This window comes from Rhincodon typus, chromosome 6, assembly GCF_021869965.1.
Source record: "Rhincodon typus isolate 14 chromosome 6, sRhiTyp1.1, whole genome shotgun sequence".
NCBI lineage: Eukaryota > Metazoa > Chordata > Chondrichthyes > Orectolobiformes > Rhincodontidae > Rhincodon > Rhincodon typus.
In genome coordinates this window covers 66,452,648-66,479,434 of record NC_063337.1, presented here as the reverse complement: position 1 = coordinate 66,479,434, position 26,787 = coordinate 66,452,648, and the positions used below count along the sequence as shown (strand labels likewise).

Sequence of the window (26,787 nt, the reverse complement as noted above, 5' to 3'; positions counted from 1 at the left end):
AATTTATTCTATGATCAGAATTGAGCTCAAATTGTGTATCGCTATGACTTTTGCCGATGTAAGGTTTGTGAAGTTATTTAAATCTTTGTATAACTATAAATTCTCTGCCGTGTGCTTCAGCTTTACAGGTTTACGGTCTGACCAGACTGAAAATAAGAAAGATGATGTCCTTAACATTTTCTCTGTTGCGTCAGGACATCTTTATGAGCGATTTTTGAGGTTAGTTAATGACCAAATTCTTCCAATATTAACTATGCGGTTAGGGAGGATGAAGAAGAGTCTGGAAATATGGTATTACCAGGAATGTGGAGACTACCTAATCATTCGATATGACTTAACTAATATGTTATAAGGCCACCTCTTACCTGGCAACTGATCGAATGATCAACCCAGCCAGTGGGAAGGAGATGTGGAAATAATCCTAATTTTGGGTAGGGTTGGAAGCAGGGTTTGTGTGTTACCAGTGGGAGGGCTGGTGAGATCAGCAAGTGGATTGCATGGCTGCAGATTGGGCAGGGTGAGGCTAAAACCTTCTCGTCAGCCTAAGAAAGGACCCCCTTTAGATTTTACTTTAAAAGAATCAAGGGTTAAGAGGTAAGGGGAAATATGGCATTTCTCCTTAACTCCTATTTTCTATGTTTCTTTGTATCTGATACTACCCAGAACAAAGCAGTCCAAATGATTGATACTCCATTCACGACCTTCATCATTCATGCCCTCTATCACTGACACTCAGCAACAGCAGGATTTTTTAAATCTAAACTGCCATCAATTTTCTTTTGAAATTATTGATTTTCATTTGCACAGCTCTTAGGCAGTAATTTCCATATCATTGCTATTTGTTGCATAAAGTTCTTCTTCACATCCCTCTTGAATCTCTTGCAAAAACCTTAAATCTTGTATTTTCCAGTCTTTTTACATTCCACCAATGAAAACAGCTTGTCTCTGCCTATCTTTGCTTTTCTCAATCTGTCATAATGCTGTACATCTCTTTAGTCTCTTTCCTCCAATGTGAGTAATGCCAGGATTATGTTGTTCTAACAAATACAATAGCACAGTAGCTCAGTGGTTAGCACTACTGCCCCACACTACCAGGGCAGGGTTATTTCCAGCCTTGGGTGACTGTCTGTGTGGAGTTTACACATTCTCCTTGTTTGTGTCGGTTTCCACCAGGAGCTCTGGTTTCCAAAGTCCAAAGATGTGCAGATTAGATGGATTGGACATGCTAAGTTGCCCCTTTGTGTACAGAGGTGTGTAGGTTACGGGGATTGGTTATAGTAAAGTGGGGTTAGGGGGATCACGATGGGGGCTAGATATGGGTGAGATGGGCCAAATAGCCACTTTCCACATTGTAGGGATTCTATAACGCTCATGGGTGAAATTGTAAGTTATGAGTCTGTATTCAATGTGAATCTACTCATGTGTTTCACTTCTATCAAGGTTCAGGTTGACTTTAGAATTGTTCCTTAGTACATGTCAGTTAATGTTTCCATTTGTCAGGGAGTCAGTTAGCTCAGTTTGCATTGCAGTGTAATGCCAACAGCTTGGGTTCAATTCTCATACCATATCACTGTGAAGGACTCTCCTTCCCGACCTCTCCCCTCGCCTGAGGTGTGGTGACCCACAGGTTAAACGACCACCAATCTTCCATCCATCTCTTTCTCTCTCTCTGATGGGAGAGCAGCCCTCTGGGACTATGGCAACTCTCACCATTTTTACTTCTTACCATTTATCAACACGAAAAACTGATCTAGATCTGGAAGAAAGGTGTTTGTCATTTCAGTTTACAAGAGTATATAAGCAAGCAGGGGTCTTTAGAGACAAGAACAAAGATGCTGGAAAAGCTCAGCAGGTCTGGCAGCATCAGTGAAGGATAAAACAGAGTTAACATTTCGGGTCCGGTGACCTTTCCGCAGAACAGAGGTCTTTAGAGAGACAGTCATTTGGATACAAATAAACTCCTTATGAAAAGGATAGAAAGGGCATTAAAGATTAGAGCTTTCTAGACGATTAAAGATAAGCTGAGGTTAGGAAGAAGCAGAAGGGTTGGCTTATGAGAAATGCCTAATTGTCATTAAACGATGGAAAATCAAACTGGTAAAAAATTGGATGAAGAAAAGTGAACAAGGAAATGAGAGGGGCAGAGAGAAGTCAGAGCAATAGTAAAAGGTAGCATAATAGTTTTCGATAAAAATTAAAAATGTAACATTAAAGTCAAGGGAAATTTGATGTTGATTAAGCACCAAAAGAAAGACATGTTGTGGAGGCAGAGGGCAAGGAAAAAGTACAAGGTACCTTTCATTTGTCTTCACTAAAGGAAGGGATGTTGCAATGCTAGAGTTAAAAAAGGCAAGTTTAGGGAAAGTAGATGAGGTAAAAGTAGATAAAGAGTGTTTTTAAGGAAGTTCAAGGCAATATTTTTCAGTTCTCCTTGTATATGGAAAGATTGAAGAGTTGCAAATACTACAAACCTGCTCATAAAATGGAGGTGAATGAATTGCAGGCAAGTCATCAGAGTGTTGATGGTGTGGAAACAAAGGTCTGCAATCTAAGGTAAAAATAACTTGTCACTTGGAAGAGCGTCAGTTAGCAAATGACAGCAACACAAATTTGTCAATATTAAATGGTTACAGAGATAGTAGGAACTGCCGATGCTGGAGAATCTGAGATAACAAGGTGTAGAGCTGAATGAACACAGCAGGCCAAACAGCATCAGAGGAGCAGGAAAGCTGACGTTTCGGGTCGAGACCCTTCTTCAGAAAATGTTCAGAAAATATTAAATGATGCCTGACTAACTTGATTCCATTCCTCCATTATACAACTTAGAGGGTTGATAAATGTAAACATACTGCTTGGAGACTTTCAAAATATCGTATCATGAGGATGTTAGCAAAATTTAAGACCCTGGATTAAAGGGTTAATTAATATAAAATTGACTGATAGATAAAAAGAGAACTGTCATTGTATAAGATTTTTTTTTGAAAAGAAGTAGATAGTGGTTTTCTCCAGAGACCTGTATTGAAGCCAGCATTCATTTTTCCCCATATTAATGCATTGTGTATAGCAGGCACAATTTCAAAGGTTTGCAGCACATTTTAGCTATGTGTTCATCTACGCTGTAGAATAATATACCAAGTTGATAACGCTGTTTAAGCTAAAACACATAGGATTTTATAAATGGATATATAGAGTACAAAACCAGGGAAGTCATGGTAAATCCATTTAACTTGCTGTTTAGATGGTAAACGATTTAGTTGAGTGCGGTAAAAAGTATCAAAATGGTACTAAACAATGAAGGAGTTTCGGTTCTGCAATGAATTTAGAAAACATCTCCATAGAACAAATAAGGTGAAAGAAAAATTTAATATAGATATTCAAAATTATGAAGGAGTTGAAGGGAAGAAATAGTTTGCACTGGTAGGAAATGTATTGTGGAATCTGTACAATTCAGAAAGAGGTCATTCAGCCCATTGACCCTCCTAAGGGCAACACCCAGACACCCGTCCCCACCCTATCCCCGTAACCCCGCATTTACCATGGCTAATCCACCTAGCCTGCACTTATTGAATATTTCAGTAGGCTTATAATTGCAGTTATTCTAGTAGATAACATGTCTGAGTACAAATTGGCCCAGAATGAAAATTTGATCACTTGTGTTTTAGTCTAGAGAACACTGTGGTATAAATAAGGATAAGTTTCTTCACTAATTTCATTAACTTAAGACTTTTTCTGGTTTGTGAATATTCAGTTATTTTCCGAACCACTTGGTACATCTTGATGAGATATTTTAACTGGTGTGAGATTGATTATGTGATAAAACTTTCATTTTGCATTGTGTCTAATGGCCAGTACAATTCTCTGTATGCAAGTAGATGTTAAGTGTTAAGTTCTTTTTTTTACATTTATATTTTCAGAATAATGATGCTTTCTGTATTAAAACACACCAAATCAACTGTCAAGTTCTGGTTTTTGAAGAATTACCTATCTCCTACTTTCAAAGTAAGGGAACTTTGATATTCTGTACTTTAAATGGAATTATAGAGAAAATATTGGAAACGCAGCGGGTTTAAGCAGCATCTGCAAAGAGACCAGCCAAATTAACATTGTGGTTGTGCAGATCATTTATAAGAATTGATCTGCTGCATATTTTCAGAATTTTCTACTTTTGTCTCAGATTTTAAGCTGCTAGAATATTTTGTCTTTTACTTACTGTAATTGACACAACATGACACCATTTATCCACCAAATTGTATTTATGCATACATTCATCATTCAGGTCAAGTCCTGCCCCACCTTTCCAGCTATGCTAGAATTGCATTAATAGTCAACCTCATTTTTTTCATTCCAAGAATGCATATTTTACTTATTAACTGTTAACCAGGCACTGGGGGTCGAGCTTCGAAAGAGGCTTTTTAGTGCATATGCATGGGAGTTTGACACATCCACATGGAGTAGACCGTGTGTGATGATCATGAACACATTAGGTGCCTCTGCAAAACTAAATAAAGGGTAGAACTGATGTCAAGCAAAAAGAAATAACGTACAAACTCATCAAATAACAATTAATGAAGAACTGATCTGAGAGTGGAATGAAAAGGAGTCTGCACTGAAGAAGATGCCCGAAGACCAAATGCACTATGCAAACAGGCACCAGTCACTGGCTTGGCCTTGAAAATATGGATCTGAATGGGTCCTCAAAAATTGTTATCATTGTCATTGTCATCAGAAATGCAACGCATTTATATGCGCTCAAGTGAGTCAATTCAAACCTCAATTCCAGAAAAGATTTCAATAGCTAGTTGATGGAGTTGGTGTTGTGGCATTATGGGAAGAAAATGCCGAGTGCTGCAGCAGAAAACCGGTATCACCCAGACACTGCCAAAATACCTTAATGCCAAAATGAAGAGTTTCCAGCAATTAATCAACAGGCAGCAAAAAAAACGAGTACCATGATACCACATGTGTACAATGGGCAAATATGTAATTTTATGTGACCAGCATCTGACCTGAGTAGTGCAAAGTTTGTAAACACTTCTAGTGAAGACCACAGGACGTAAGAAGAAGGATTCATGCTAATACTTGTCTGCATAGTATGTGGAACAAAATAAAAACCTACGATAATTTCAAAAGATAAAGTCATGCCAAAAACAAGTTCCCTCATGGTAACAATTGGGTAGGTGTGGATAGAGTGACATTATGGATTGGATAATGTATGGAATTGGTGACTGTGTGGCCTGAATGCAGCTTATAGTCTGGGATATTTTCAGAACCCATATAACTGATAAGATCAAGAGATGCCTATGAAGAAATAACATCTATATTACAATTATACCACATTAGTATTTGTGGTTTAACACTTGGATGTGTGTCTCAACAAGTCAATTAAGAATCATCATCAGACTGAATAGAGTATGTGGGTGATTAATGGAGAAAATTAAACTTTCACAAACAGTGGAAATATGTGGGTTGTCTGCTTCATGTTTTGTGTGGTTTCATCATTAAATTGTGTAATTAATTCAACGACTGTTGTTAGATGATTCAAGAATGAACAATATTTAATTCAGTGGATGAAGAGGAAGATGATTTGTGGTTTGGCAGCTGGGGTAGATAGCATTCTGAAGTTGAAAAAACCACATCTAATGCAGATTCTAGCGATCTGAAACAGCACAGTGCTGGAGAAACTCAGCAGGTCTGGCAGCATCTGTGGAGCGAGAAACAGAGTTAGGGTTTCAATCCAGTATGACTTCTTCAGAACTCACAGCATCATATGGCCAAGGTGGCTCCGTCAACAAACAGAGAAGCAGAGAATTATTTGGGGCAGCACAGTGGCTCAGTGGTTAGCACTGCTGCCTCACAGCGCCAGGGACCTGAGTTCAATTCCACCCTTGGGCAATTGTCTGTGTGGAGTCTGCACATTGTCCCCGTGTCTGCATGGGTTTCCTCCAGGTGCTCTGGTTTCCTCCCACAGTCCAAAGGTGTGCAAGGTACATGGATTGACCATGCTAACTTGCCCGTGGTATCCAGAGATGTTTAGATTAGGTGGGTTAGACATGGGGAAATGCAGGGGTAGGGGAATGAGTTGGGTGGGATGCTCTTCAGAGGGATGGTGTGGACTTATTGGGCCAATGGCCTGTCTGCACACTGTAGGGAATCCATGATATCTACTCCAGATTGGGACCAATATGATGATTCCACAGCCAAAGTGACTCAGGCTGAATTTGATCAATTCTTTGCATCAGTTGATGAAGACAATGAATTTGATGGATATTCAAATGATAAATTGTACTAATTAATTTTTAATTAACAATTTAATAATTATTAATATTTAATTTAATCTGAATTACTAGCGTGATATTTTTCTCTCATATCAAAATGAACAATACTGGCAATTGATATGCCATACTCATTGTTCAACACAGCCCCCATTTTAGGACAATTTTGAGAACCTTCAAAGGTCGACTTTTAGGCCAGCATTTACAGCAATGGTCCATGGTTCCTTTAACCACTTCTTGTATGTAACTTTGAACTAGTATGCATGTAAGACACTAATTGGAGTAGCTGTTTATAAAATGAAGTCCTTGACTTGCTTAACAACTTTAATTTCCTCACCTAGGAGTTCATTCCAGAAATGGCGAATGAATATCGATTCCAGTATGAACTGGTACAGTACAAGTGGCCAAGGTGGCTCCATCAGCAAACAGAGAAACAGAGAACTATTTGGGGCTACAAAATCCTGTTTCTAGATGTCCTCTTCCCGCTAGCTGTTAACAAAATTATCTTTGTTGATGCTGACCAGGTAAATGCGTCTCTTTGAATGATGGCACGGATCACATTGGGATTCACTTGCTGAGAGTTTTCTTGGATCTGTGGTCTGGTCACAGAATGTCAGAGTATATCTGAAATTTCAGTGTAATATATTAGAACAAAGTGATAGGAACAGGAATGGGCATACTGCTTCTCGAGCCTGCTCAACCATTCAGTAATATTGTGCCTAATTTTTGACATCAGTTCCCACTTTCCTATTAGATCCCCATATACATTGCCACCCTAAGAGACCAAACCTCTTGAGTGTATTTAATGACTAAGCATCCACGGACTTCTGTGGTGGTAAATTCCATAAATTCTCAAACCTGTCAGTGAAGACATTCCTCCTCATCTCCCTTGTTTGAGACACTGTTTTCTAGTTCCAGATCCTCCATCCAGCTAAAGCAGCATCCCAGTATCTAACATGTTAATCCCCCACAGAATTTTACATTTTTCAAAGAGATCAGATCTCCTTCTTTAAAGAATCTAGCCCCATTCCACACAAACTCTAAGACTGGCCCGTAAGCCCAGAAATCAATCGAGTTAACTTTTTTTTTTGTCGCACTTCTAACACAAGTATATCCTTACTCCAAAAAGACACACAGTGCCCTTGATGTGGTTTTATCAACACCTCAATTTAAAAACCAGAAGATTTCAATATTCCTTGCAATAAAGTTGAGCATTTTATTTTCCTTCCTAACGTATCTGCATGTATTTCTTGGATGGGAATACCCATATCTCTATAGTACCAACATTTAAATGTTTCTCGCCATTTTAAAAAATATTCTAGTTTTCAATTTTCCTACTAAAGCGAACGACCTCTAATGCACACATGTTATCTCCCATCTACCACTTTATTGTAAATTCACATAATTCACCTTTATCCCTTTAAAATCTACTGGTCCATCTAACTTTTTTTCATCATCAAACATGGGTCAGTACCCTCATTCTAAATCATTGATGTAGAATGTAAATAGCTGAGATCAAAGAATCTCTTTGTGGCAATCCCAATGCTTTCAATGAGTACAATCCCATTATCAATTGCCTGAAGGCAGTGCCTTGCCTCATACTCTTTCCATATCTCTCTTCCTTATGTCATTCTAATGTCAACCATCCAATGTTGATAACTTGTTCCCACCCCTATTTCCTTAAAATTATCCCTCCAAAACTGTTTCCTCCTAAAATGTGCTCTAATTTCTACCTTTTCCTAGTAATGCTCAACTAATTACATTGTTCATTTACTCTTCACAGCTCACTATTTGTTCCTTTTACTGTCCAACTGATTGATCCTTTTCTGCTCCAAGCTCATATCTCAAAGCTGTTTGGTCTGCTTCTGCTGTGCAAGGTTGGAACAATTTGAAGATACTCTGTTTATTTCGGCTTTCTGTTTTTCGTCCATTAACCAATCTTCTGTCCTTGTTAATATATCACCCCCAATTTCATCAGCCCTAATTTTGTGTCATAACTTTTTATGCATCTTGATGGGTATCTTTGGGAAATCCAAATATTCAGCACACAGTGGCCCCCCTAAAACTACCTAGCCAGTGAGATACTCAGAAAGCTTGAATACATTTGTCAATTAGGATTGTCCTTTTTGATGCTGACTCTGCCTAATCATTGTCATGATTTCCTGAGTACCCTTTAACACCTTCATATTAATGGATTCCAGGAAGTTCAGAATGACTCATGTCAAGCTAAAGGCTTGTGTTTGTCTCTCTCCCTCCATTCTCAAGTAGCAGTGTAACATTTGTCACCTTCCATTTGGCTGGGGTCCTCCTAGAATCAAAGGAATTTTGGAAAATCATATTTAATGAATCCATTATCACCTTTTTGAGAAGCCCAGGTTGTAAGTAATCAGATTCAGTGAATTAATTGTTTTCTCTACTGTTTTCAAGGATATGAATTACTTCAAGATCTGGACTCTTGCCATAGAGGTGGAAAGCTTGAGTCAGGATTTTTCCCAACTTTGTAGACCATCTCCTTTAATAGTGCCCCACACGATATATCTTTATTCCATAAAGGAAGAGATACAATACAGATGGACTTGTCAGCACCAGAGATAGTTCAGAGGTGGTCACAGAGATCGGAGAGTGTCAAGATGGGTTGCTTGTAAGGCCCAGATTGGTTCTTTCGAACTTCTTCAACATTGCATTAAAGGCTGTTAGGATCTCTGCCTTCACACCTCACCCACTCCCTATTTCATCTCCATGCCCCCTCCATATCCCTACGCACTTTTGATGTCCCCCCCAACATTTGCACCTATTCATATGCTATGTGTCATAGAACTAGTAAGTCATATAATAGCAATGACAAGTTTTGAATTGCACTTTTTTTTAAAAAAAAGTCATTCAGAAATCTGCTTTTAAAAGAACTACTACTGTCACGACCATATAAAAGTATTAGTCAAACAGAGGTATCATAGTTTAATGGAAAGACGGAGGTGTAGTGCTAATGGCACTGAACTAATAATCCAGAACCCAGGCTAATGTCTGTGGACACAATTTGAATCTCACTCTGGCAGGTGGTGAAATTTGTCTTCAATAAAAAAAGTCTGGAATACAATCCTAGACTAATGGCAACCATGTAACCACCACTAATTGTCATTTAAAAAATCTGGTTCACTGGTATCCTTAGGGAATCTGCCATCCTTACTTTGTCTGGCCTATATGTGACTCCAGACGTACATCAATATGATTGACTCTGAACTGCCCTTTTTAAAATGAGGCATGGATAATAAATGCTGGCCTAGCCAGTGATATCCACATCTTCTGAATGAATGAATCTTCTGAATTAAGAAAAGAAGCTTTGCCTCATTTCACACCACTTAAGCTTGTTTAAATAAATATGCAGATATTAAAATAAAGAGTTCAGGAAAATAATAACTAAATAATGATGTCAATCAATCAAAGCATACAATCTACTTCCATCAATGGAAACAGACTCCCACTGAGCTAATCATAAATACAGAATCACTCTAGCAGCACAGTGAAGCATTCATAGTAAGGTTTTCTGTGAATTGAATTTTAAAATATCTGTTTCTGCAGATGATCCAGTCTCATAACAGGGGTGTTTGATTTACACAACTGGAGAGAATTGTTGTCTTTCTTTGATTTGATATCTTTTGCTGGTTGTGCTAAGTTATTCTTTCTGTGCTCTCTTTTGTTGTGTATCAATATTATTTGACTAAACTTAAGAGTTGTGAAGTGTTTGAAGCCTATTCTTGATACTTTAATTGCTTGATTGACACTTCTGTAGTGCTGTAGGAACAGCTTATGCTTTCAAATGTTTTGTGAATGAGTTGACAAGGAGGTGGAAGTAGGTGGGGGTGAGGCAATGAGTACTGAGGGTGAGAGGGCCTAATAGACTTTAGTACACCTGGTGTGCAGTTCAAGAGAACTGAGACAGATTCTAGCCCCAAATTAGTATGGCACCTGGCCACGCTCAGGCCACATTTGTTTTGTGTCTGGTTCGGTGGCTCCAATTCTATTCAGCACCTGCCTGCCCTAATGTGTTCCTTGAATTATGATGTAATCTCTGGTAACATGAAGACTGAGTCTGGGTCCTAACTGAGAATAGATTTCAGAAGATTTATTCATAGTGCAATGCTAACACATTATCACAGACACTGGTATAGACTGAGCTCAAGTTGGCTGACTAACTGACTCTGCTGATGGAGCTGGAGCAATTCGAGATGGAGCTGATACCTTTTTTGGAGAATATGATCTATTGTTTAAATAGCTATTTTTACAATGCTTCAATTGCGTTAATTTTTTCTTGACATTGAACAGCTCCATAGTTTGTGCAATTTTTCAGTATATCATCCTATCTTCATAGCTCTAGCTCCACATCTTTTAAATCTTTGCTCATGCAAGGTACTTCTCCTTTCTCAAACTCAACAAAATGGCATAAAATCACACAGATGTCATCACTTAACTCTCTTAAAGGAACATATAGCATTACAACATGCCTGAGAGCGAAGCTCATAACATTTGTAACATGTGGATGTTGCTGCCTGGCCAGCATTTAGTGTCCATCCCTAGTTGCCCTTGAGAAGATGGTGGTGAGCTGTCTTCTTGCACATCTACAGTCCATCTACCATGTGTTGACCCACAATGCAATTAGTGAGGGAATGCCGGGATTTTGACCCAGCAACAGTGAAGGAATAGTTATATATTTCCAAGTCAGGATAATGAGTGGCTAAGAGGGGAACTTGAAGGTGGTGGCATTCCCATGTGTCTTCTGCCTTTATCCTTCTAGATGGAAGTGGTTGTGGGTTTGGAAGATGATGTCTGAGGATCTTTAGTAAATTTCTGTAGTGCATCTTGTAGATAGTGCACACTACTACTACTAAGCATCTGTGGTGGTGGGAGTGGATACTTGTGATATAGTGCTAATCAAGTGGGCTGCTTTGTCCAGGATGGTGTCAAGCGAGTGTTGTTAAGGCTGCACTCATCCAGGCAAGTGGGGAGTATTTAATCACACTCCTGACTTGTGCCTTGTAGATGATGGGCTGGCTTTGGGGAATGAGGAGGTGATTTACTTACACAGTTTTCCTTGCCACTGACCTGATCTTGTAGCCAGTGTGTTTATGTGGCAAGTCTGGTTGAATTTCTGGTCAATGATAACTCCCAGGATGTTGATAGTGGGGGATTCATTGAATGTCAATTGAATATCAAGGAGCATTCTCTTATTGGTGATGGTCAATGCCTGGCATTTGTGTGGCATGAATGTTATTTGCCACTTGTCAGCCCAAGCCTGGATGTTGTCCAGATCTTGTTGCATTTGAACTTGGACTGCTTCAGTATCTGAGGAGTCATGAATGGTGCTGATTGTTGTGCAATCATTAGCTAACATCCACACTTCTGACCTTATGATTGAGGGTAGGTAATTGATGAAGCAGCTGAAGGTGGTTGGGCCTAGGCCCTGAGGAACTCCTGCAGAGATGTCCTGGAGCTGAGGTGACTGATGTCCAATAACCCACCATTTTCCTATGTGCCTGGTATGACTCCAACCAGCAGAGAGTTTGCCCTCTGATACCCATTGATTCCAGTTTTGCGAGGGGTCATTGATGCCACGCCTGGTCGAATGCCCCCTTGATGTCAAAGACTGTCACTCTCACCTCACCTCTGGAATCAGCTGTTTTGTCCATGTTTGAACCAAGCCTGTAATGAGGTCAAGAACTGAGTGGCCCCAGCAGAAACCAAACTGGGCATCACTGAGCAGGTTATTGCTGAGAAGGTGCTGCTTGATTAGCACTTTTGATGACACCTCCATCTCTTTACTGATGATCAAGAGTAGAGTGATGGGGCGGTAATTGGCTGGGTTGGATTTGTCCTGTTTTTTATGTACAGGTCATACTTGGGAAATTTTCCACATTGTCAGATAGATGCTGGTGTTGTAACTGTACTGAAATGGCTTGGCCGGGGAGCGGAATGTTCAGGAGCATTATTCTTCAGTACTAATGCTAGGATGTTGTCAGGGCCTGTAGCTTATGCAGTATCCAGTGTCTTCAACTGTTTCTTGATATCATGTGGAGTGAATCAAATTGGCTGAAGACTGGTATCTGTAATGCTGGGGACCACTGGAGGAGGCAGAGATGGACCATCCACCCGACACTTTGGCTGAAGATTGCTGCAAAAGCTTCAGCCTTATCTTTTGCACATATGTGCTGGGCTCCTCCATCATTGAGGATGGGGATATTTGTGGAAACTCCTCCTCTAGTGAACTGTTCAATTGTCCACCAGCACTCACGACTGGATTTGGCAGGACTGCAAAGCTTAGATCTGATCCATTGGTTGTGGGAAGGCTTGGCTCTATCACTTGCTGCTTGTGCAGTTTGGCATGCAAGTGGTTCTGTTTGGTAGCTTCACCAGGTTAACACCTCATTTTTAGGTTTACCTGGTGCTGCTCCTGGCTTGCCCTCCTACATTGATTGAACCAGGATTGATCCCCTGGCTTGATGGTAAATGGTTGAGTGAGGGATATGTTGGGTTATGTGGTTACAGATTGTGCTAGATTACAAACCTGCGTTATTGAAAGCCCATAGCGCCTCATGGATGCTCAGTCAGTTTTGAGTTGCTAGATCTGTTCAAAGTCTGTCTCATTTAGCACAGTGATAGTGCCACATAACACGGTAGAGGCTATCCTCAATGTGAAGACGGGACTTCACCTTCACAAGGATTGAGCGATACTAATACTGGCATGGGCAGATGCATCTGCAGCCAGCAGATTGGTACGGATGAAATCAAGTTGTTTTTCCCTCCTGTTGATTCCCTTGCCACCTGCTGTAGACCTTGTCTAGCAGCTAAGTCCTTTAGAACCCAACCAGCTCAATCTGTAGTACTGCTGCCAAGCCACTCTTGGTGGTGATTATTGAAATCCCCTACCCAGAGTACATTTTGTGACCATGCCATCCTCAGTACTTCCTCTAAATGGTATTCAACATGGAGGAGTACTGATTCATCAGCCAAGGGAAGACAGTGGCAATAAGCAGGAGGTTTCTTTGTCCATGCTTAACCTGAAACCAAAAGACTTCATGAGGTCCAAAGTCAATGTTGAGGAGTCCCAGGACAGCTCCCTCCTGACTGAATACCACTGTGCTGCCACCTCTGCTGGGTCTATCCTGTCAATGGGACAGGACATAACCAGGGATGGTGATGGTGATGGTGGTGTCTGGGACATATGAATCCATGAGAATGACTATGTTGGGCTGTTGCTTAACTCGTCTGTGAGACAGTTCTCCCAATTTTGGCACTAAGCCACCGATGTTAGTGAGGATTACAGGGCTGACAGGTCTGTTTCTGCTTAGGTCGATGGCAATATGATCATCTGGTTTAATTTCTTTGAAACTTTGTAGTGGTCGGTACAAGTGAATGGCTTACTGGGCCATTTCAGAGGGAAATTGGGAGTCAACCACATTGCTGTGGGGGTGGAGTCACATGCAGGCCAGACCAGGTGAAAATATCAGATTTCCTTCCCTGAGGACATTAGTGAACCAGATGGGTTTTTCTGACAATCAACAATGGTTTCTTTGTCATCACTAGATTCTTAATTTCAGATTTTTTTATTGAATTTGAATTCCACTATCTGCCTTGGCAGGATTCAAACCAGGATCCCCAGAACAATAGCTGAGTCTGAGTTTGAGTTTGTACAGTTGCTGACTTAGCAGATATGTTTGATTGCAGATCCTGCTAGGTAACATTGTCAGTGCATCTCTGGTGAAGCACTGGTGATCTGTCCCGCTCGTTATTTATATGCCTCGGTTTGCTGGGGTGGTTGGCATCAATTCCGGTTCTGTTTCTCGGGTGGTTTGTATATTGGGTCCAGTTTAATGTGTTTGTTGATGGAGTTCCGGTTGGAATGCCAGGTCTCCAGGAATTCTCTGGCATGCCTCTGCTTGGCTTGTGCTATTATGGATGTGTTGTCCAAAGTCAAATTTGTGTCCTTCTTTTTCCATGCGTATGCAGACCAGTGAGAACTAGTTGTGTCACTTGGTTCTCACTGGTCTCAATATACATGGACAAAGAAGGACACGAATTTGACTGCGACAGCACATCCATAATAGCACAAGCCAAGCAGAGGCATGCCAGAAAGTTCCTGGAGACCTGGCATTCCAACCAGAATTCCATCAACAAACACATTGAACTAGACCCGATACGTAAACCACTAAAAACAGAACCAGAAATTATGCCGACCACCCCAGCAAACCGATGCATATAAATAACAAGCGGGACAGGACACCAACGCTTCACCGGAGGCACACTGACGATGTTACCTAGCAGGGTGACAAAACATCTGCAATCAAATGCACCAGCTCAGCGAGCAAGTCTACAACCTCATCCAGTATCCTAGCTACAAATCTTCTCAAAAACTTTAAATTAGCTGAGTTTCTATCAAGGCAGGACCAGCAGTCTGGGGAAATTTCTCTACTCAAGCTACCTGCTTCGATCATGAACATCTGGCCCAGAGTGTATATTGAGATTTTTTTTCCCACCATTATTGTCCAATGAAATAAAATACAATTGACTTTTTTTAAACGAAAACTAAAATCAGAACAATAGAGCAGGGTTAATGAGTTATTTTTATTGTTTAAATGGCTATTTTTACAATGCATCAGTCGGGTTAAATCTTTCCTGACATTGAACAACTCCATACTTTCTCAAACTTAGTGCAATTTTTTGGTATATTGTCCTATCTTCACAGCTCTAGCTCGACATCTTTTAAATCTTTGCTTATGATCTCATGAACGATACTTCGTCTTTCTCAAAGTTAACAAAATTGTTAGACTGTTTTGTTTTAAATAAAGCGCTGCCAGTTTTAAGTATTGACTTCTATTCTTCCCTGAAGATTGTGAGAACTGATTTAAAAGAACTTCTGGAGTTGGATCTAGAGGGTGCACCCTATGGATACACACCATTTTGTGACAGTCGTAAAGAAATGGATGGTTACCGCTTCTGGAACTCAGGATACTGGGCCTCTCATTTGGGAGGCAGAAAATACCACATAAGGTACAATGCCAGATTTTTTTCTAAAATTTCATTAAGAATGCATTACTGCAGAAATAAATATCTATTGTTTGCCACATCTTTTATATTTTTTTAAAACCACTGATTTTATTGCCTGCTGAATGTTACATCTAAAACAAAGGTATGTGTCTTTTTGTAATTAAGACAGAAGTGTCACTAGCCAGGCTGTCTTGAAAAGCTAATGATGAGCTGTCTTCTTGAAATAAAGCATTGCAAGAGTGTGATGGTCTGGGGTGATCGCTAGGCCACTTGGATAGTTAACATGGAAGTGTGCAACTGGAGTCACAAATACACCAGACTGAGTAAGAATGCCAGGTTTCCTTCACTGCAGGGTGTTTGCAACAATCAACAAATTCAAAGTGGTAATCATACACTTCAGCAGAGAAATGTACTTCTAGTCATGACTGTGTCCGTTGTTCCGAGGATTTGTTAACCTGTTTTACTAAATTGAATGGCCTGAAGTCAGAGATACTTTGAGTAGAAATAACGATTCAATTAATTATTGCATGGTGCTTTTTTATTAACTGTCTTATACACAATGGCTATAATGGAGAAAATTTGCAATTATCTCTTTGTCTAGTGCTTTATATGTCGTAGATTTAAAAAGATTCAGAAAAATAGCAGCGGGCGATCGCCTTCGAGGTCAGTACCAAGCACTCAGTCAGGATCCCAACAGTCTGTCCAATCTGGATCAGGTCAGTGTTTCCTTAACTTTCCAATGGACAATACACATTATTTAAGATGGTCCAGTTGGTTTTGTATATCTACAGAATCTAATTTTTCTTAATTATTCAGGCACTGAATTTCTCTGAATTACTGAGTGTTAATCAACCAGACACAAAGCCCAAAATTACTGGGCCATCCAAAAATAATGTTTGGTTTAGGCAGTCCCTATTATTTGCTGTTCCAAAGGCCTTAAACTGCAGTGTGAGATTCTCAATTTATGGAGTAAACACTCTTGAAGTCATTTTATGGTCATTTTGTGTGTCATGATCTTTAATGTAAATCCTCAGCTCTTTAAAATTTTAAAAACAGTTGTAGCTATACATTAGACTAAAAAAAAATGCTATGCATTGATTCACAGGCATTTGGCTTAGCTTAGTAAAAACTATTGCCCTCTTGCAGTTCCTGCAGTTTCATTGTGCTTCATTGTTGCTCTTTCCCAAGGGCTCTTACAACATGCAAGTAAATGGAAGCAGGACTAAATTATTTGGCCCATCAATCCAGCTTTTTCATTCAAGTCATTTGTGGCTGCTCACGGGCTTTACTCCATTTTCTTGCCCACTCCCCATAGCCTTTGAATTCCTGAGAGACCAAAAAAAGCTCCATACCATTCTTAAATAATGGGAGCACCCACAATACTCTTGGGTAGAGAATTCCTATGATTCACAACCATATGAACAAAGTAATTTCTCACTTCTCAATTATAAGTGATTGGCCCCTTGTCCTGGGACTGTTTCTGCCAGTCAGGACTCTGAAACACATGGACAATCTCTCAGTGTCTACTCTCTCAATCTCCTTCATTGTTTTGTATATTTAAATTACATCACCGTTTATTCATCTAGACCTTAAAAAGTACAGACCCCGCAGGGTCGATTTAGGTCAGTTGGTTGGATGGTTTATTTATGATGCAGAAAGATGCACAGAACAGCAGAGTTCAATTCCCACACCAGCTGAGGTGACCCTCAGGTTAAACCACCACCAGTCATCCCTCTGATGAGGGAGCAGCATCGTCTGGTAGGACGATGGCAACTTTTACACACCCCACATACTCGGCCTCTCATTATAGCATAGCTCCATTATCCCAGGGTCCATTCTAGTGAACTTACCCAAGTCTTACCTCCCTAGTGTAAGCATATCCTTTCTCAGATATTGAAACAAGAACTGCATCCAACATTCCAGATGTGGTCTCTCCAAAAATCTCTCCAAATGTAATAAGACTCCTTTACTCCTGAAATAAAACAGAAATTTCTACAGAAACGCAACAAGTGTTGCATCATCTGTGGAAAGAGGAACAGAGTTAACATTTCAAGTCCAGTACAACTCTTATTGTTCTCAAAATGTTAACTCTGTTTCTTTCTCCAAAGATGTTGCTGGACCTGCTGAGTATCTGCAGCATTTTGTTTTTATTTCGGCTTCCCAGCATCTGCAGTATTTTGCTTTCTTTTCCTTTATTCCTGCACACTAAATCCTTTGCAATAAAATCAAATGTGCCATTTGCCTTCCTAATTCCTTGCTAACTTTCTATAATAGAGACAGAAGGGACTGAAGAAACACAGCACTTCTGGCATCGTCTGTGGAGAGAAAAAGACTTCATGTTTTAGAGCTCAATATGATTCACATACATGTTGAAATCCCCAAATTCTAGATTTGCAATATCTGAAGAAAAATTTTTTTTAAATTCTTATAAGCATTCACCCTGCATTCGAGATAGAATACATATTTTGGCTATGTTATGTTAATTAAAATTACTATTTCTGGAAAAGGCACATTTTATCAAAGCTTTCTGTCTTGCACTCATTGGAGCAATTTGTAAAAAAATGTTTGTTTCGCACCCAAGTATAACATTTGTGCCACAAAAGTACTGGGCAATTTCTCTTATTGGAGATGGTCAGTCTAACCAGCATTCCATGACATTAATGGCATTCCCTGAATTCCCCACTATCAACATCATTGGGGTTACCATTGACCAGAAACTCGACTGGACTCACTAAATAAACACAGTAGCTACACGAGCAGATCAGACCCTGGGAATACTGCAACGAGTAACTCACCTCCTGACTCCCCAAAGCCTATCTATCATCTACAAGGCGCAAGTCAGGGGTACAATGGAATACTCCTCACTTGCCTGGATGGGTGCAGCTTCAACGACACTTGAGGAGCTTGACATCATCCGTAACAAAGCAGCCCATTTGATTGGCACCACATCCATAAGCATCCAGTCCCTCTACCACTCACGCTCTGCAGTAGTAGTGTATACTATCTCCAAGATGCACTGCAGAAATACACCCGAGATCCTTAGACCGCACCTTCCAAACTCGTGGCCACTTCCAACTAGAAGGACAAGGAAAGCAGCTATATAGGAACACCACTAACTGCAAGTTTCCCTCCAAACCACTCACCATCCTGACTTGGAAATATATTGATGTTCCTTCATTGGCACTGGGTCTAAATCCTGGAATTCCTGCCCTAAGGGCATTGTAGGTCAAACTACAGGATGTGGACTACATCAGATCAAGAAAGCAGCTCATCACCACCTTTTTCAAGAGAAACCAGGATTAGGCAATAAAATGCTAGCCAGCCAACAATGCCCAAATTGTGTGAATAATTAAAAAATACACAAATTCTGTTCTACCAAATAATTTCTGTTATTGTTGACAAATGTTAAAGAAAATAGCTACAAGTGCATGATCTATTGCAGATTGTTTGCATGATATATTGCCAAGAATTTAAAAACATTTCACTATATTTCCAGGATTGATTCACAAATATATTTACATATTTGCCTGCTTGAACCTTGAACACTACTTTATCTGTTCAGTTATACAGGTTGTAAATTCTAAAGGTGCACGTCACAAACACCTGCCCTGTGTATCCTCAGAATGGTCCCCAAACTAAAAGTTTGTTTATGCTCGTGTGTAGTCCTGCTTTCAATTTGAGTGTTTGAATTTAAAAATAACCAACAGCACAGCTGTTTAATTTATTTCATGACTATTGCTGAAAGTTATTTAAGTAGAAAGTGGTAGAGTTTATTAGTTTAAAGTTTAAAATAAAGAAACAAAGATTTAAAGTAAGTACAAATAAATGTTACATATGAAGATGATAATTAGGCACTTGAATCCGAAGAGCAGTCATAGGCCTTATGGGACTTATTCTGAAAAACTTAATTTTAAAGACAGAGTCACTTTCTTTATGCTATTATATAGTGCAAACATGTATTCATGACAGTGTGTTATTGTAATGAATCACCAAACTTCATTTTAACTACAGAGACTGCCAATTCATCTCATTTCTTTCACAATTTAGAAAATCATGTTACGGTTATTTAGGCCATGAGGGTTAATGCAATTTTTTTATGCTTCTAGGACCTGCCCAATAACATGATCCATCAAGTGGCTATTAAATCCCTCCCACAAGAATGGCTCTGGTGCGAAACATGGTGCAGTGAGGAGTCCAAAAAGATGGCTAAAACAATAGATCTGGTGGGTAAAGCACCTGATGTCATAAATTTCACGTTCCATACTAACATCCTTTAAAACTAACAGAAGCTTCATTGAGGGGGCATCACTGGTCACATCCCAACCTCAGGTTTTCCTGATGAAGGAAAAGAGTGCCATCATATAAGTTTGCTGGTAACAATGGGCAAATCATGTAGATGGGAGAAGGATGTTGCAAAATGACAGGATCAATTTAAGCGTAGACAAACAATGGCAACGAGAGTATATTGTGAGAAAGTGTGAGACATTCACTTTAAACCCAAATAACATAAATCAGAATATTTTCTACATTGAGAAGCTAGGAACTGTGGGTAAGCAGTTGAGACACTTAGCAATCCCAGTTAGTGGACAAGTGTAAACAATAACTTAAGAAGCCAGTGGAATGTTGGCCCTTATTTCAAGAAGGCTGGAATACTAAGAGGAGAAAGCTGTGATATAACCTAGACAGAACTCTGTTTGCAATCCATTTAGAATTCAGTCTGCATATTGAACCTCAGGTGGTATACACCCGCCTGAGAGGGGGTGCGGTGTACATTCACTAGAATGGTATCACGACTAAAGGGGTTACGTTATGAGGAGATAGGTTACATAGCTTATGTTTCTAATCCCTTGTGTATAGAAGATTAATTGACGCATTTAAGATGGCTAATTATGTGATGGGTAAATCACAAAGAGACTGTTTTCTCTTGTGAAGGAATCTGAAACAAAGGAGCATTAAAAGCTGTGCTTTTCAATGGTGATGTCAGAAGTGCATTGTCCGAGTCAAAGATGTATATATGCATGAGTTCCAGCTATGCCTATCTTAATGGGGTACGTGGAACACTCCTTGTCCTAGTCCTGCTTGGGGACGTCTAACCACAACATTTTTCCATTGCATTGATGATGTCTTCAGCATTGCCTCCTGCTCTCATCCACAATTAGAAAGTTCAACGGTTTTGCTTCCAGTTTCCATCCTTCTCTCACCTCTGAAACCTCTGACTCTTCCTTCCCTTCCTTGACTTCACTGTTTCCATTTCTGAGGACAGGCTATCCACCAATATCTATTCCAAGACAACAAGGTGCAGGGCTGGATGAACACAGCAGGCCAAGCAGCATCATAGGAGCAGAGAGGCTGACGTTTCGGGCCTAGACCCTTCATCAGAAAAGGGGGAGGGGAAGGGGGTTTTGAAATAAATAGGGAGAGAGTGGGAGGCGGATAGAAGAGGGATAGAGGAGAGGATAGGTGGAGAGGAAACAAACAGGTCGAAGAGGCGGGGATGGGGCCAGGAAAGGTGAGTGTAGGTAGGGAGTTAGGAAGGGGATAGGTCAGTCCAGGGAGGACGGACAGGTCAAGGGGGCGGGATGAGGTTGGTCGGTAGGAGATGGAGGTGCGGCTTGGGGTGGGAGGAGGGGATAGGTGGGAGGAAGAACAGGTTAGGGAGGCAGGGACGAGTTGGACTGGTTTTGGGATGCGGTGGGGGGAGGGGAGATTTTGAAACTTGTGAAATCCACATTGATACCATTGGGCTGCAGGGTTCCCAAGCGGAATATGAGTTGCTGTTCCTGCAACCTTCGGGTGGCATCGTTGTGGCACTGCAGGAGGCCCAGGATGGACATGTCGTCTGAGGAATGGGAGGGGGAGTTGAAATGGTTCGCGACTGGGAGGTGCAGTTGTTTGTTGCGAACCGAGCGTAAGTGTTCTGCAAAGCGGTCCCCGAGTCTCTCTATTCCAAGCCCACTTCTCCCAGTTATCTCGACTACAGCATTTTACACCTTACTTCCTGCAAGGTTTCCATTCCATTCTCCCCATTTCTCCATCTCTCTCACGTCTGTTCTGATGATGTCATTTTCCATTGGCCTGTCTCTGACATGACCTTTCTTTCAGATAAGGAAAGAAAAGCCCCTTATTGTGGTTGACAGGGCCTTCGGCAGTATCTGACATGTCTTGCATAATTCTGCCCTCACCCCTTATCCTCCTTCCCAGAACAAAGATAGGGTTCCCCTTCTCCTTACTTTTGTAGAATAATACAGTGCAGAAGAGGCTTTTGGCCCATCAAGTCTGCACCAACACTTGAGAAACATGTGACTTTCAACCTAATCCTATTTACCAGGCCCATAGCATTGAATGTTAAGTCGCGCCAATTGCTCTTCCAGCTAATTTTTAAAGGATATGAGGAACTCGCCTCTACAACCTTCCCAGGCAGCACGTTCCAAACTCTCACCACCCACTGGGTAAAAATGTTTTCCTTGCCTCCACCCCACAGCTCCAAAATCCTTCTGCCCCTCACCTTGAACCCATGTCAACTTATGTCTGACCCCTCAACTAAGGGGAACAGCTGCTCCTTATCCATTCTGTCCATATCCCTCAATCTTGTACAATTCAATCAGATTGCCCCTCAGTCTTCTCTTTCCAATGAAAACAACCCAAGCCTATCCAACCTTTCCTCATAACTTTAATTTTCCATTCCAGACAGCATCCTGGTGAATCTCCTCTGCACCTCCCTTCAGTGCAATCACATCCTTCCTGTAATGTTGCCACCAGAACTACACACAGTACACTAGCTGTGGTCTGATCAGAGTTCTATACAACTCCATCATGACTTCCCTGCTTTTTGTAATTTATGCTTCCATTGATAATGGCAAGTGTCCCAAACAGCATTTTCACCACTCCACTAACATGCCTATTCACCTTCAGACATCTATGGACAAACACGCCAAGGTCCCTTTGTTCCACAGAATTTCCTAGTGTTGCACCGTTTATCGAATAACTTCTTGTCAAATTACTCCTTCCAAGCACCTCCATTTTTCAGGGGTGAATTCCATCTGCCACTTATCTGCCCATTTGACCATCCCATTTATATCTTCTTGTAGCTCAAGACACTCTACCTCACTGTTAACTACCCAACCAATCTTTGTGTCGTACACAAACTTACTAATCCCACACTGTCTTCATTTATATGAATAACAAATAACAGGGGCCCCAGCACAGACCCTTGTAGTACGCCACTGGACACTGGCTTTCAGTCACTAAAGCAGCATTCTGTCATCACTTTCTGTCTCCCACAACTGAGCCAATTTTGAATCCACTTTACTAAATTACCTTGCATCCCATATGCATTGCCTTCTTGATAAGTCTCCTATGTGGGATCTTGTCAAAGGCTTTGCTGAAATCCATACAAACTACATCAACTGCACTATTCTAATCTACATGCCTGGTCACCCCCTCAAAAAGTTCTGTCATATTTGTTAGGTATGCCCTCCTCTGATGAAGCCGTGCCAACTATCCTTGATCAGACTTTGCCTCTCCACATGGAGATATATGCTCTCCTTCAGAATTTTCTCTAAGTTTCCCTACCACTGACATGCGACTTACTGGTCTGTAGTTCTCTGGCTTATCTGTACAACCTTTCTTAAATATTGGAACCACATTAAACGTTCTCCAGTCATCTGGCACCTTCCCTGTGCTTAGAGAGGAATTAAAAATTCGGTCAGTGCCCCTGCAATCTCCTCCCTTGCCTCCCTCAGCAGCCTGGGACACAATTCATTCAGAACTGGAGATTTGTCTGCCTTTAAACCTGTCAACACCTTCAAGACTTTGTCCTTTCCAATGCCAATTTCCTCAAGTACCATGCAGTCTCTACACCCTGAGTTCCATACCTTCGTCCTCATTCTCTTGAGTGAAGCCTGATATGAAGTATTGGTTCAACACTCTGTCAATGTCCTTTGGCTCCACCCCGCCGATCCCTAATAGGCCCTACCTTTTCCCCAGTTATCCTCTTCCCATTGATATACTAATAGAATATCTTTTGATTTCCCCCACTTTTACCAGCCAGAGCTCTTTCATAGCCTCTCTTTACTTTCCTAATTGCCTTCTTAAGCTACCTCCTGCACTTTCTATACTCCACTAATGCCTCCACTGATTTGCTTCCCTTGTACCTGCCAAAAAGCCTTTATTTTCCTTCTCATTGTATCCCGAATATCCCTGGTCATCTATGGTTCTCCTGGCTTGTTACTCCTTCCAATCGCCCAAAATGTTCCCTCTAGGGTTTTATAACCTCCCCATTTCTTGTCTGAAGGCGCTGTCCCCACTACTACTATTCCTTTGTCTATAATAAACTTAAATTGTATCATGTTGTGATTGCTATCACTGAAATGCTCCCAAAATACCCACCTCAACCACCTATCCAACTTCATTTCTCAGAATTAAGTCCAGAAACACTCTATCCCTTGTTGAACCCTCTACATATTTGGCCTAAAAAGTTCTGCTGTACACATTTCAAAAAATTCAAGCTCTTAACACTATGTCTATCCCAGTTATTATTGGGAAAGTTGAAATTACCTACTATAATTATGTCTTTGCTCTCATTTTTACACACATCTGGGATTTGTGTACAAATTTCCTCCTCAATTTCCCACTAACTTGCTGGAGGTCTGTAATAAACACCTAGCAGTATGGCTGCTCCCTTTTTTTATTCCTCAATTCTACCCATAAAGCTTCAAGAAATCACAAGATATTCTATTAGTATATCAATGGAAAGAGGGTAATCAATGGAAAGAGGGTAACCAGGGAAAAAGTAGGGACATTAGGGACCAGTGTTTCCTCCAAGATATCATCTCTCCTTACTGCAGTAACTGTCTCCTTAACTAATAATTCAATGCTACCTCCTTTTACTCCCTCCTATGACTCACCTGGAGTGGAATGCTGAGTTGCCAATCTTGCACCTGCATCAACCACGTCTCTGCTACTAAATCACTCTTCCATGTGGCAATCATCATGCTTAACTCATCCATTTTACTTGTGATATTCCTGGCATCTTATTCTGCAGTGGTAATATCCCTACCCCTAGACTGGGAGGCCCAGGTCCAAATCCCACCTGCTCCAGAGATGTGTAATAACATATCTGAACAGGTTGAATAGAAAAATAGTTTAAAGACCATCCAGCCATGCCTTACTCCCTGCACTCCTGCTGACTTGATTGTTTTACTGTATGATTGTGTGCCCTTATTCTGCTAACAATCTGTGTCTCCTCCTCCTGCTGAATTAGTTTAAACTCCTCCCAATAGTACTAGCAAACCAAAAATGTTAGTCCTGCCCTGTTTCAGGTGTAGACTGTCCCTCTTGTACAGGTCCCACCTTCCCCAGGAATGGTCCAGTGATCCAAGAATCTAAATTAATCCGTCCTGCACCAACACTTGAGCCACGCATTCATTTGCGCTATTCTCCTATTTCTGTACTTGCTAGCACGTGGCACTGCGAGTAATCCAGAGATTGCAACCTGAGAGGTCCTGCCTTTTAGTCCACTGCATAGCTCCCTGATTTCCTGATGCAAGATCTCATCCCTCTTTCATACCTTTATTGTTAGTACCAAAATGTGCCCTGACCTCTAAGTTTATAATCCTCCTCCTTCAGGATGCCCTGTAGCCATTCAGGGAGGCAACACACCATCCTGGAGTCACGTTAACAGCCACAGTAGCACTTGTCTGTTCCCTTGACTATGGAGTCCCCTATTACTATTGCCCTTCCTCTCTTCCTCCCCTTCTATACCAACAGGCTGCTCGTGGTGCCAGAAGCTTGGCTACACTCCCTGGATGAACTAGCATCCTCATCAGCCTCCAAGACTGAATACTACCTATCGGTTTCTCTTAGACTGCCTGGTGGTCACCCATTCCCTTCCTTCGTCAGGCCTTCATCTGTGGTGTAACCACCTGTCTAAACGTGTTAACCACAATGCATTCAGAGTCACAGATACTCCATGATGTCCCCAGCCACCATTCCAGTTCTGAAACCCAAGCTTTCAGGGGATACAGTTGGACACGCTTCATGCACACATGCTGGCCCCAGGCCCCGGAAAAGTGCCCAGTCTCCCATAGGGAGCAAGAGGAGCGGACTGCTGCTTCGACCTCTCCTGATATGATTAAACTGTCCAAAGTTTAAAAACTTTAGAAGACTTTAAAAAAAAAACCAATAAGTCTGTTCCCTTGTTTTAATAAAGACTTAGAAAATAATGCAAAAGAGTGGCACTCCATCCTCCCCATCCCTTCTCCCACCCCAGTATTCTATCATCTCTAAGGAAGTCATTTGGACTCAAAACGTTAGCTTGCTTTCCCTCCATGGATGCTGTCTGACCCGCTGTGATCTCTTACATCAGCGTCTGCTCCTGCCTCCAGTAGACCTGTGGTAGTCATAAGGTAAACAAGACACAGCAATACCACCCTCCTAATTTCCCTTTAAACTCCCACACTCACCTCAACTCCCAGCATTTCACTCTTTGCAGCCAGTACTCCACTAGTGTCGCATTCAAAGGATCATCTGCTGTCATTTCCAGCAGGATGCCTCCACCAAACACATCCCCACTGTCAACATTCCACAGGGACTGTACTCTCTTTGATACCCTGGTCCACTTCTCCATCATTCTTACTCTTAATACTTCCTCACTCCCCTATGGGACCTTCCCAAGCAATCACAGAAGGTATAACACTTGTCAATTCAACTCTTCCTTCTTCACCGTCCAAGGTCCCAGGTAAAGCAACATTTCACTTGTATTTCTTTTAACCCAGTCTACCTGATACGTTGCTCACGGTTTGGTCTCCTTTACTTTGGCAAGGCCAAAGACAGACTAGATGACCACTTTATAGAACGCCTCCACTCTAGCCAGATAAATGACCCCCAACCTCCCACCTACTTGTCATTTCAGTCAGACAACTTGCACTCTTGCTAATATTTCTGTCCTGAGTCTACAGCAGTGTTCCAATGAAGTACAAAGCCAGTTGAAGAAACAATATCTCACTTTCCACTTAGGCACTTTATAGACTTTAGGACTTGTTATTGAGTTTCTCAACTTCAAAGTATGATGTCTGTCCTCATTTTGATTCCTCTCACCCTGCACACCCAACAAAACCTGGCTGTGTCATGTTTGTGTTTTATTGGGCTTGCTCTTAGAAGAGCAGACATACTTCCTCCTTTTCACACTTACCATTTACATCTGCTGCACATTTCAATTGCTCCTTTCCAACCATTATCACTCCTTTTGTTTTTTGCTCCGGGCCTTTTCACAATTTGTTCCACTCGTTCCTCCTCTTCCCCTGTTAAAGCATAAAAACCATCATTTTCCAGCCCCTTTCAGTTCTGAAGAATCATACTGGACTCAAAATGCTACCTTTGTTTTTTCTCTCCACAGATGCTGCCAGACCTGCTGAGTTTCTCCAGTTTTGTGTTTGCAGTTATTATTTATTGACTACAGACCATAAGATATAGACATATA

At 41.1% G+C, this 26,787-nt stretch overlaps 1 protein-coding gene across 1 annotated transcript in view; it reads left to right on the top strand.

The window, feature by feature from the left end:
• The window catches only part of uggt2 (UDP-glucose glycoprotein glucosyltransferase 2), a 298,559-nt gene that overhangs the window by 259,286 nt on the left and 12,486 nt on the right, over positions 1 to 26,787 (top strand). Inside the window, exons 33-38 of the mRNA XM_048597609.1 lie at positions 121 to 219; positions 3,915 to 3,999; positions 6,614 to 6,796; positions 15,151 to 15,311; positions 15,910 to 16,024; positions 19,415 to 19,531. Coding sequence (XP_048453566.1) covers positions 121 to 219; positions 3,915 to 3,999; positions 6,614 to 6,796; positions 15,151 to 15,311; positions 15,910 to 16,024; positions 19,415 to 19,531 — 760 coding nt within the window. The remainder of the gene's footprint in view (positions 1 to 120; positions 220 to 3,914; positions 4,000 to 6,613; positions 6,797 to 15,150; positions 15,312 to 15,909; positions 16,025 to 19,414; positions 19,532 to 26,787) is intronic.